At 37.3% G+C, this 13176-nt stretch overlaps 1 protein-coding gene across 3 annotated transcripts in view; it reads right to left on the minus strand.

The window, feature by feature from the left end:
• Positions 1–11524, minus strand: part of LOC127663292 (protein FAM193B-like) — a 34311-nt gene extending 22787 nt beyond the window's left edge. For 2 of the 3 annotated variants that reach the window (XM_052154805.1, XM_052154804.1), the window contains exons 1-4: positions 11255–11524; positions 10119–10391; positions 4144–4324; positions 1972–2187 (exon numbers count right to left, since the gene is read on the minus strand). In XM_052154805.1, the coding sequence (XP_052010765.1) occupies positions 1972–2187; positions 4144–4324; positions 10119–10391; positions 11255–11416 (832 nt within the window). In that variant the 5' untranslated portion in view covers positions 11417–11524. The remainder of the gene's footprint in view (positions 1–1971; positions 2188–4143; positions 4325–10118; positions 10392–11254) is intronic. The other variant, XM_052154806.1, reaches the window with a different exon arrangement.
• Positions 11525–13176: the final 1652 nt, after the last annotated feature.

The raw sequence follows: 13176 nt of genomic DNA on the forward strand, positions 1-13176 counted from the left end.
TTCACACATGAGGAGACAAAAGACCCCTCCCCTGGGCCTATCAATGAGGAATGTGACAGAAAGAGAATGAATGTGAGGAGACTTAATGATCAAAATCAAGTCTTTCAAACGTGCAGAAAAATGAATGAACTTTGTTTTTAAGGCACCTTCGGGGGCGTGTACATTTGCATTGATCGTCTCAGCACATTACCATATGAATGGCGCGCTCTGCTGGTGGGTGTGATCACATTAGGGATAATTAGTTGAGCAAGGAGAAATTGTACATCACGTTGTTTCATACAGATTACATTGCAGGCTTTTAAGACATTAAGCTTTCTTTAGACATACGTTTCATATTTGTGTGATAAGTATTCATGGAGTTTCAGTTCATTTTTGTGAGGCGTTTCAGATATATGCTAGCGAATCCAGAGACAGCTCACCCTTTTTATTTTCTTTATTTTACATAAGTATTTGTTGTTATTGTGAGTGTACACAAATAAAAGTAGACCCTTTATAGTCTCTAATGATGTCTTACACTTATCTGTATTCCCCAAAATGATGGAGAATTTTAAGTTGTTTCCGCTGTAATGACGATAAAATCCAGCAGGACGCGCCAGCGCGTCCGTCGACCCCAGAGGGTTAACTCCAGGTTGCTCCGGGGGGATTGTCCCTGTAATAAGGGCTCTGTAAGTCACTTTGGATAAAAGCATCTGCCAAATGCATAAATGTAAATGTAACAGGTGACCCAGGCGGATCCAAGAATATTTAGCCAATTTTAAACAAACTTTGATGGCTGTGTCAGTTTGTAAAGCATCGGGAAACAGAATCGAATGTGGAAGTTGAGGTGAGCAAAAAACATTTTGATTTAATAAAATTTCAGTTAGCCAGAATATAGTCTGATCTTCCTGCTGGGTTGCTGTTTGGAACATAGAGTAGATATATGGTACTGATTACTACTGTTGTGTGTATATATATATATATATATATTAGTACATTTCTGACCATTACTTTGTTTGTGACACATGTGCAGTGTTAAAAAAAAGGAGACAAGATGAACCAGAGACAACACTTTTTAGTGGACGAACATTCCATCTTCTTCTTCGTCTTTTAGACAACAACAACACAACAATTCTTCCTCAGCATTCAGCAACTCCACACAAGATGCCATGTTTATGAGTGTTGTTCCGGCAAACTAATACTTCTCAAAGCTACTTCCTTTTGGTTTAGAGGATGAATACTCTGTGAGGCATCAAGTATAAACTCCTCGTCCGTTTGGGGCGGTGCGTGTGCAGTCAGCAGTGGCTTGCGGTGCAGAGCCAGGCAAAAGTATAAACAAGGCTTCATGCTATTATCTGCAGCATCCATGCACAACTCACCACGAGCCCCACCGAGAGCGAAAACCACATTATAGCGACGATGTGGAGGTTAACCCAACGTGACTCTACCCACCCTAGCAACCGGGCCAACTGGTTGCTTAGGAAGCCTGACTGGAGTCACTCAGATATGGCTGAGCTACCCAGGCCCCCAAGTTGTCAGGTTATTAAACATAATCATGTAAGACTCTTTGACAAGATCCATCCAAGTCTGATGCATACTGCAATAGTTTGCGAGGTTCATGGCATCAAATCTTTAAGATATTCAAGAGTTTTGTTTGAGGCACTTAGCAGCAAGTAAATTCAATTTTTGAACTTTCTCAGAGCATGTAGTGATTTTGTTAGTTTTCAAAAAAAAATCACTGGTCCTTTTTGCGAACGATAATAACTTTGCTACAGATATAACATCCCCTTCATCTATTCTACAGCAAAACTGTGATTCTAAAATTAGTACAAGCACATCACCAGCAATCTCTTATCTTCTATCCACAAAAACATCTTTAATATATCCATTAAAAAGAACAGCATCATCTGAAATTAAGACACCGTATGAACAAATCCCTTAACTGACAAACATTTCATGTTACATTTCATGTTGCAACCTGAATTGTCTTCTCACCTGGAGGAGTTGGTCGTCGACACATTGTCTTGAAGTGCTTGGGGTTGGTCTTACATAGATCAGTGGAGGCAGACAGTGTCTCAGGAGATGCCCCACTAGAATTCTGGGATGCAGGATGGCTGTAGGGACAAACTTTGGTCGCGGATGTTTTGGTGGCCTTCCCGGGAGCGTCATGAGAAGATCTCTTCTCGTGGCAAGCTGATCCCAATGTTCCACCTACCAGGACCAGAAACAACAAGGTCAGTCTATTAATCCAATTTGTATGCGTGTTTCAGAAGAGCACAGCTACCTCCAACAGAATACAAGAACACAGAAGAGTAGAATAGGGATAACATGCAGATTCTGATTGGTCAATCGTGTAATTCTGCAGTAAAATACTTTTGCTCAACTGTATAACCAAAAAGTATAAAAAATGTTTTAAAAAAAGGCAGTCACATCCAAGTCAAACGATAATAGGTTGCAGAATCCAAAAAGCAATAGAAAAAAGAGAAACAAACACCAGCAAAGATCCCATGAACAGGATTTATAATATGTAGTGATGTTTTCAAAAGGTTTTGAAAAGTTTTACACAAGCTTTCATCTTGTATAATAATATACTCCTATACATTTAAAGCAATATTTCATGTACATATATGTTTTTGGGTTGATGATGACATGATGGTCATTTTTGTCCAGGTCCATAAAATTATAAAAAAAAATTAAAAAAAAGCAATTCACACAAAACAATTACTTGAGGACACCTCTTCTATGATGAGCATGTTTTCAATTTCTGTGTTCAAAGTCATTTTGATATTGTTTTCTAAAATGTCATATGGTGTAACCGTCCAGAGATGAGAAGTGCAGAATAAACATTTTGCCCAACAAATCAAAGTCACGTGGTGTAACCAATGTCGACAAAACCTTAAAACAGAGTTTTAAAAAGATACAGTATTTTGACATTTTTATGAAAAGTGACATTTTCTTCAGGCCATGGGGTGTAACCCTGAGAAAACCTCTTGATATTCTTGACCCAAAACACATGATTTTGTAAAAAAACATTTAAATAAATTGCATTTTAAAAGTCATGACATTTTTTGTTATTGTAGGAAATGCTATAAATTTTAATCCAAAATGTTTTCAACCAAATTGGGCACAAATATTACATTTCTATGAACTTGACAGGTGCGTTTTAAACTAGATTTTTAAATTTTATCACTTTGGCAAACCTTATTAATGACTAATGTAAAATCCATGTCATAAGTGGGATAATATTCAGTCAGACAGTCATTTTTGCTAAATAAACTCCTTTAGGTGATCCAGGATCAGTGTCAGAAATTAACTTACATTTTCAGGGGCATTTCTGACTTTTACAAATATAATACTAACAGACACCCTATTTTTCATTAAATAACACTTCATTTGAGATTCACATTCAACAACATTCATCCATGAGATAACAAGTACAGATTTCTGGCAATTACAGGTCACTGTATCTAATCCCAGTTACATAACTAAAACAGAATATTAAGAAATCTAGATTTACAAAACAGAAATTCACTATTTTAAATGTATGGGGCATTTGTGTAGCTTTCCGCAGCAGTTTTGTCCCAAGCCCTGGTTCATTTCTGACCCTGATCATGGCGGCTTTTTTTAATGAATTTGTTTTGGAGATAATATTTTGCAAGAGATGTGTAACTAGCACAGCTATGTAGGCCATCAGTTGCCTGGGACAATGGTCAATTATACAGTTTAGCGGTCATTATTAGTTGTCGACTAATATGGCTTTTTCAATGGAATGTGCTGATATGTAGAGAGCAGGTTGACTGATATAAATGTCCATAAACATAATATAATTTAACAACAGCAAAATCAAATGTACACAAAAGTCCTTAAGTAAATAATAATAAAAAAAAAGTTTCAAGTTTGCTTTAACTTGAAAACAGAAAATACTATACATTAATAAATCTTTTGGTAGATTTTGGAACTGACACAATAGAAAGTTAACACTTCTATTAATTGGCAAAGTGAACATGGTTATCACAAGATGGCCAAATATTAGCCTGGCTGATATATTGGACTATTACTAGTCAATATACAAAATTATTTGATAGCAGAAAGCAGAGATTGACCAATCAGATTCACATAATCCACAGAGCGGTGTAAAAAAATAAAATAGGTAGCAGAGGTCCATACCCTGTAAAAGCATAGGCGTGCTGTGGTTGCAGTGAGATCCTCCATTAGAATGAGCGGAATTCCACAGGCCAGACAGTTTGCGTGCGGAGAGGAAGGAACTGGGGTCCCAATCCACTGAACTATGTTCGGGATAACCATTCCCACAGCTCTGAGACTTACACAAGGAGTGGGAAAGCGGTACCTGGATAACACACATCCATCTTTTAGTCAAGTGAACAGGTGTATAAAACAACAACAAAATGTAAGCTATATTGTCAGTGACTAACAGGGAGAACTTTGCGAAAGGGTGAAAAGTATTCTTTTGAAGCTTAGCAGTTTCAAGCTAATGCTTTGAAATCAAAATCAAACCTACCAGTATTTATTTTCTTAAAACATGTTTCTTGTCTTGTGCATGATTCATTAGTGCATGTAAAAGTCTTCATAATGTTAGATCAAACTGTAATAGCGCACAAGAGTCACATTCTGGAAAAATCACAAAAAAAAATGTCCATAATAGAATTGATTATTAACAATGGTATATGCTTCTGTTGAAGACATCAGTCTGCGTTATTTAAGCTTCATTTAAAAATAAATAAATAAATGTTTAATAGTACAATTCCTGGTGAATAACTACACTACCCATAATCCTGAATAGAGATCCACCAGAGAGTTGCAGACCGCCCACTTCTATGATGCACTGTGAATGACATAATAGAGTCTGTCTCCCTACACTCTTAAACTACTTATATATTTGAATCCATTTTAATATTTTGCAATAAACTTAAAATATATTGGTTTTCATTCTCATTATCAACAACTTAAAATCAATAGTTTTTATTTCACTTACATCATTTGCAATGCTTCATGGGATTGTATTTATTTCCCTCAATAAAGACTTCAAAGGAATAGTTGACCCAAAAATGAAAATTTGCTGATAATTTACTCATCCTCAGGCAATCCAAGATGTATCAGTTTCTTTCATCATCAAAATATAATTTAAGATTTTTAGGATTTCATTTCAGGCCTCCTCCTTTAAACAATGCAAGTGGATGTACTCCATTTTTGTATGGTCCAAAATGCATATTTAAAGTGCATCAAAATAATCCACACGACTCCAGTCGACAAATCTGAACCCAAATTCTTCTGAACTCAAACGATTGATAATTTTTTAGAAACAAAACAATACTTATAGTTTTTAACTACAAATGTCCAGTTCCGTACATCTCTGTGATGTGCGCTCATGAGAAGGATGACGTAAGCTTGTTGGTAACATCACGTAGAGGCAGCGGCAGGAAGAATGTCATTGTTTACAAATGAAACTTGCAAAGACCACAGACCAAGCACCGTTCACAAACCAAAAGAGTCCAAAACAATATAAAAATAAAATACTGGTCTGTGGTAGTTTATCTTGTAAACAATGACGTATTCCTGCCGCCTCCTCTACTTGATGCGTGAAATTACCAACGAGCTTGGGTTCAGAAGAACTTTATTTGATACATTTTTATTAATACAATTATTATTTAATTACTTATTTTTAAACACGATAAACAATCATATTTTATCCAATTACACAATGATGATTCATCAACATTATAGACATTCGTTTTATCGTCTGTTAATGCCTGATCTTCTGTAAAGCTGCTTTGAAACGATGGCGCTATACAAATAAAATTGACTTGAATTGACTTGACCATTTATTTATTATTGGGTGAACTATTCCTTTAAGTACAGTCTTGTACTTTTGTCTTTTTGTCCATTTTTTTTTTAAATACAATTTTCTTCAAATCAAAGTTTGATTCAGTAATTCAGCTTGGAGATGTTTTTTGTTTTCATGGCTTAGAACTCTTTAATTAAGAATTTCATAATGAAATTCCTATGGACAAAATCCTTCCGAAACTAGGACAGCTGAAAAAGTGGGTGGGCACTCTTGTACTAACTTACTCTGGCACTTAAATAGGGAAGCACCGATACCACTTTTTCTCTTCTGATCCGATATTGGAAATCTCAGTATCGGTTGATACGATCCCCATCCGATACCAGTGCTGTTTTTTTGCATAATCAGTTTAGAATATCTCTACATTATTGTGTGGAAATAATTGGGTGTGCTCTTTAATATGTAAAGAAACACAAACCTCTAACTACACATTATTTCAATATAAATGTTTAGCTTATTAAGAAACACTATTATTAACTAGTATACTGGATAATGTTATTATCAATAATTGCAAAATTAACAATAATTCCAGTACAAGTCATCAGTAAAGAAGAAGCTAAATGCTAAATGTTTTCAGCTTGTATCTGGACTTTAAAGGATTCAGATCTCCTTTTTGTTAAATTAGTTGTAAGATATCAGCTCACTTTTCATTCACAGTTATTTTTTGGAACCCATTCAACTTAAATATTATTATCATTTGTAAACAAATAATAATATATTATAATAGTAATATATCTCAATCATGCACCTTTAACTTTTAAACCCTCACGCTTTTATTTTGACATTCTAAACTCTCCAGGAAGTCCTATATGTGTCTGTTTGTAGTCAAGTTCACATTAGTTTAATTAGCTTCAAATTCTGGTAAAATGCACCTCCGTTGCCATTCTAAATGCATATTATAAGTGAAACGAACTATTGTTCATCTACATCCGAGATGTTTTTCGTGAGTAGAGCTCAAATATAGAGCACCGTGTGAAGGCTAAAAATAGCCACGAGTGAATCACCAGCCTGTGCGTGAGTTTGTGTCAACAGAGCATACTTTATATTTACTTATTAAACAAAGCCTTTTGTGATTCCCAGAGCTATCGCACATCTTCAAGTGGCTTTAAATAAAATGCACGAGTCATATGAACTACTTTAATTGTGTTTTTATGGTTCTTTTATGTAATTTTTTGAGCTTGACAGTAACGAACGACTAACACACAGTATCGGATTTGGATCGGGCTCATCGGACCGATACCCGATCCGTTTAAAGGGGTCATGACATGGGTTTTTTTTATTGTATTATTATGTTCCCTTAGGTGCAATTATAGTATTAATATATTTTTTTTTAAGAAAAACTTTTAAAATCTAGTGATTTATGACCTTTTCCCACCCTGTTTCTCATCCTCTGATTCAAACAGTCTGTTTTGGGGGCGTTTTCCATTTAAGACTTCAGTGTTAACGCCCACTGTTATGATTGGCTAACGTCAGTGCCTATGTATCAATTATTGACGCTCCCAGCCAGAACAATATGCAAGTAAACTAAGTAAAAACACTGTGATTATTCATAATGAATGAAATTGCGCTTTAAAAAGTAGTTTAAAGTTTAAAATAGATTACTTACAGTTTGCGTCGTCGTTGTTCCCAGAATAGTCGGCACGGACTTATCTTTGAGCAACAGTTTTCTGGCAAAGCCAGCATCATATTGAGATTTGTTCTCAAAACAGTCATCCTTAAAATGTACAGAACAAGCGCTTAAGTTAACACTGCCGTGACTGGGACGTCCGCAAAAAATAAACTGCATCCATTTTTCCCTGGCGTCTGGATCTTTCGGCAGCTTATTCAGAGGTTTTGTTTGACCACAGCCAGGAACAGCACATCTGTGTGGCATCGTAATTTTCCTGTGCACAAGTAGTCTCTGTCAGAGCTCGCTGTCCATCGACTGAACACTTGTGAGGCGACGGCGATACTGAAATGAGCGTAGTTGTCTTGCGCTTAAAGCGTAGTTATCTTGTGCTGGAGGCGGTCATATGCAAACGCTGGTACGTCACTTCTAACCGTCACGTCACTTCTAACCATGAATCCAGAACGAGCTGTATTTTGAGCTTGATTAAATAAATGATTCGTTTAGAATGGGGAGGACGTCTTAAAATATTAAACTTGCAGGACGTTTTAATGATACAAAGACCTCTTATATACCAAAAGATCAAGGCAAATTTGGTTTCTCATGTCATGACCCCTTTAAAAACGGCAGTATCAGAGTCCATACCGATCCTGGTATCGGTGCATCTCTACTCTTAAACACATTTACGTTTAAGATGAGATCACAGAGCTCTTTTATTTTTGAACCCCTCCCCTTCAACCACATGTTGTTTTAACAATTCTCATAATCCAATCTAGTCTCATCCTACATTTTTTCTCATTCAATATCTTTTCACTCAGAATTTATCCCATCACTACAGAAATAAAATGGGATGAAAGAACCATTTTGTGTTAACTTTAAGTGAAGTTGTTGGGCCGAACATTTCAGCATTATCAGACTTTTTGTGTACAAAGGATTGCCCTCAATGACATCCTGAGCTCTCAGTGTCTATATGAGGACAGTTTTAGTCACAAATGTAGGACAGTGTTTTTTTTCCAATAAAAGAACAGAAGCAATCTAAACATCAACAAACATGAATGAACATTGTGCAATCAGCTAGCACACTGTTCCAGTAAAAATAACCAACAAAATGGATAACTTTAAACGCTGCAGCCTTCCACCTCTGCATGTATGTTACAGTGTCTACAAAACGTATTTGGACACTTGGATAAAGTCAAACGTAATGTAATGCAATGACATTCATACATAACAAAATATCAAACCAGGAGGATTTTTTTTTTTCATGATAGATTGCACAAGCACACTTTTCATTCACAAATAGCAAAATATGACAGGATACACTTTCTGGTTTTCAAACATTTGTAGAACATGTTTACAGTTAATGTGCTGAAGTACTGTGGCTACTCTGCTAGGACTACTCTGTGAACTTCAGGAGAACTGACTTTCAAAAATGACCTTGAGACCAGTTGGTTAAATATATTTGCAAAAAAAAAAAATGGATATGAAAGTTCTGTGAAAATGTCATGCATCATTAGCTTGCAGATGCCAAATGCAGTGCAGTGGTTTGATATTTTGTTACTTAACCTTAAGAAATGCATGCATTTTGAAGCGTGCGTGTACAATATGTTTTTGGGTACAATTACTTTCTCTTCACAGAAATAGTTTATGTTTACATTGAAACTAAGTCTTTGTTCACACTGCAGGAAAAATCTGATTGTTCTGCAGGTTATGTGGACAGATCAGATTTTTTTCTGTTCAGACTGCAGTTGCTTTTGCTAGCATGCCCACATTACTTGTCATAATAACGATGCAAACTTGAGAGTTATATGTAAAGTATATGAGTGTTTAGCAATAAAATGTTTTTTTTTATGCCATTGTTTATGTTTTTCATGAGGGCAGTATCCAAAAATTAAACACATTCTTCACAGACAGTGGCATTAAAATGGGAGAGGTGACATTTGCGATGTTGGTTGCTATTAGGGTTTACAATGGTCCCCTTTTAGATGGGATATCCCGTATTTTGGCAGAAATTACGACATTTCATATGGTACATATAATGTCCTACATTTTACTAGACAAAAAAACATCTGGTATTGAAGGCTTTGTGTCCAGTTGAAGCATAAAAGGATTGGAATCCCTGTCCAGTGTTTAGCGTCAATGTATGTTATAACACCTTAGCGCATCTTTTTGGGTGGGTAAAGCCAACATCTGTATTATTCTAACAGAGAGGTTTACACTGCTTTGGCTGCCCTGTGACATATACCTGACAATGTGGTCCATTCAGAAGTGATCATCCCTATGCCCTATTCACCTCAAATACTTTAACTTCCACTGACTGAAAATTGTAATAAAATGGTAATTCACTCATTTTTTTATCAAAGATTCTATTGATGTTACCTTATGGCCAGGCGCTACAAGGACGCATTTCGCTGTTGCGCACCGTCTCAGTGTTTACATCAGCTTGATTATTTTGCTTGTGTGGGATCCCTAGTGGCTTGTCCCCCTGGGCACACAACCATAAAACCCATTGGATGATCTGCCCCTGGTGCTCATGATGAAAACACGATTCGTGACAGAGATAAAAGTGTGAATCGGTCAGGTTCTGGTCTAAGAAGCACCAAAATCTGAAGTCTTTATATGAACATCCCATGAATTTGGAATTTCTTACGGCATCATATGTAACAATTTCCGGCCCACCTGCGTGGTTTGCTCCTGAACCGTTCTCCTCTCCTCCTCTTCCACGCTCTTCCTGCAGCTCTGACAGATCCAAAGCGGCACCTCACCCAACAGCGACTGAGAGAGTGAAGGCACTGCGTCTGCCAGCTTGTGGCCCGGAACCTCCCTCAGCAGCGCCGAGGACAGAGCAGGAACAGCCTCCGCCAGTTTGGACCCGTGACTGAGCCCATTCACCTGGCCCGCCCCCCAGTCTTTAAACTCCCGATGGCAGAGCAAGCAGCAGGTGTGCATGGACTGGGTAACCAGAGGGAATGAGGGGGTGTTACACTGACAATTGAATTGTAATGAGGTTCTAAGAGCAAGAACTCAGAATCTATTGTGAAATGAGAGAATATATAATTTTGTTTGTTTACAACATTTAAGCATAAATCTTCAGAACACAAAGTTTTCAAGATTAACAGAAACAAAAATTCAGTCAAGTGTGTCCAACCATTTGAAGGGTAGTGTATATCATCTCAAACATTGAAACTAACATTTACAGTGATTAAAATATTACTACAGGCATATATATGATAAAAACCCTCAAAACTCAGAAACTCCAGATCTGAATTATATGCCAATAATGCAAATTACGGCACATGGCAATGATGCATCTAAAGTGATTTAATGCACAAGCATATGGAAAGAGGTAGTAGCTCGAATCAGACACTGCTTTAGCTTGATCTCACCAAGAATAGTGTAGCAGCCACAGCAGAACACTACAGCACAACACAGTGTTAGCTTAGTGCTCGTGAAGAGACTTTCACTTTCCAACCTTAACCAGCTCCATCTAAACATTTCGTCATAAAACATACATCTTAAATGTAACGTACAACCCTATTCAGGGACATCAGAATGCTCTGAGGGCGACACATTTATTTATATATATCGCTGCATAGGTACAGAATGAGCAGCTGCTCCGCCCGTGCAGCGCTGGTCTGTAATGCAAGATGAGGCGATTCAAACGCCAAATAAGCGCGAAAACACAAATAATTGCACGTGCAATAGAACCCCAGATCGAGTGAATGTTAAAAACCGTTAAAATCAAGTCGCCAATGGCGCGAATCGGTTCGAAGATGTGAGTGATGTTGGATGGACGTGTTGTTAGCATTAGCTACCTGGCTGGTCCTGCCCGCTACTGCATCTCCTCCACCGCCAGCGCCGCCGCCTGCCGCTGCTGCTCCCGCATCGCCGGGCTTCTTCGACAGGCTCTGCTGCTGCTGTCCCGACACTATATCCTTGACCCCGACGCCCTGCTGCTTGCTTTTCTTCCTCGCCATCGATTTAATCCGAGTTATGCCCTTTGGCGGATGTTTTGGTTGGGTGTATAAACACAGTTTCGGTTCTTGAGGGAAGTCGCGAACGCTCCTGTTCTTTCTCAAGGCAATACAACAGTGAATATGGCGGAGGGCTGGCGCAAGCGCGCACGCACGCACGCACGCACACACACACACACACACACACACACTTCAGCAGGGTTAGGAAAAGCAGAGGACTCCATGTTTACTGAGGGCAACATTTCCAACAGTTGGTCAATCTAGCTGTAAGGTAGAATATCAACATAGTAAACAAGTGGATCATAATTAACTAAAATATACATGAAAACATGAACCAACAGTTAAATTATGATAAACTAAAACGATTTTTTTTTCTTTGTGTTCTTTTGTGTTTTATAGGTGCTTACGGTCAATTTTAATCACATGTATAAATACAGTTGAAGTCTTTAGTTTACATACACTTAGTCTGAAGTTATTTAAACAAATTTCTTTAACCACTCCACAGATTTCATATTAGCAAACTATAGTTTTGTCAAATAGTTTAGGACATCTACTTTGTGCATGACAAGTAATTTTTCCAACAATTGTTTACAGACAGACTGTTTCACTTTTAATTGACTATCACAATTCCAGTGGGTCAAAGTTCACATACACTACGTCAACTGTGCCTTTAAGCAGCTTGAAAAATTATGTCAAGCCTTTAGACAATTCGCTTCTGATAGGAGGTGTACTGAATTGGAGGTGTACCTGTGGGTGTATTTTAAGGCCTTCCTTCAAACTCAGAGCATCTACGCTTGACATCATGGGAAAATCTAAATAAATCAGTCAAGACCTCAGGAAAAATAACTCTCTGGTTCATCCATGGAATCAATTTCCAATTGCCTGAAAGTACCACGTTCATCAGTAAACACCATAGTACGCATGCATAAACACCATGGGACCACACAGCCATCATACCGCTCAGGAAGACGCATTCGGTCTCCTAGAGATGAACGTAGTTTGGTGCAAAAAGTGCAAATCAATCCCATCAATCCGGACGGATGTTTGACCACGCCCCCGTTGACACAGCTCCCAAACATTTGCATGTAAATTTGTGACCCACTGGAAATGTGAATCAATTATTCTCTACTATTATTCTGACATTTCGCATTATTAAAATAGTGATCCTAACTAAACTAAGACAGGGAATGTTTTCTACGATTAAATGAAAGGAATTGTGAAAAACTTTAAGTTTAAATGTATTTGGCTAAGGTTTATGTAAACTTCTGACTGTCTGTGTGTGTGTGTGTGTGTGTGTGTGTGTGTGGCCAGTTCTCACAAAACCTGTCAAGAAAATGTCCTGGTCCTATTTTACCCCAAATTCAAAATAAACTATATTTTGCTTATGGCAAATTAATTCTATTTTTAGGGGCCTTTAACATTTTCTACATTGTAATATAATTTTTATGACAGTTACGCACATATTAGAAACAAACATATTTGATCACCTCTTATACATTAAAATCAGCTGGGAAAAATATAGCTTCATATTGTCTTCCACATCACTCGGATCATATTTCTGTGGTTTCTTTCTGTGAAATTTTGTGATAATAGTTTCAGCTTTTATTAGCTAGATATACTGTATCTTAACAGACAGACATAAAGCACATTTCCTACACAGAGAATTATTAAATCACATTTTAACCACATTGTTAATGCAGTTCTAAAAGGGGCCTTGTTTTCAACTTCCACCATTTGCAACTATTAGTTTAAAGTTCATTTTG

The sequence above is a fragment of the Xyrauchen texanus genome, chromosome 23, assembly GCF_025860055.1.
Source record: "Xyrauchen texanus isolate HMW12.3.18 chromosome 23, RBS_HiC_50CHRs, whole genome shotgun sequence".
NCBI lineage: Eukaryota > Metazoa > Chordata > Actinopteri > Cypriniformes > Catostomidae > Xyrauchen > Xyrauchen texanus.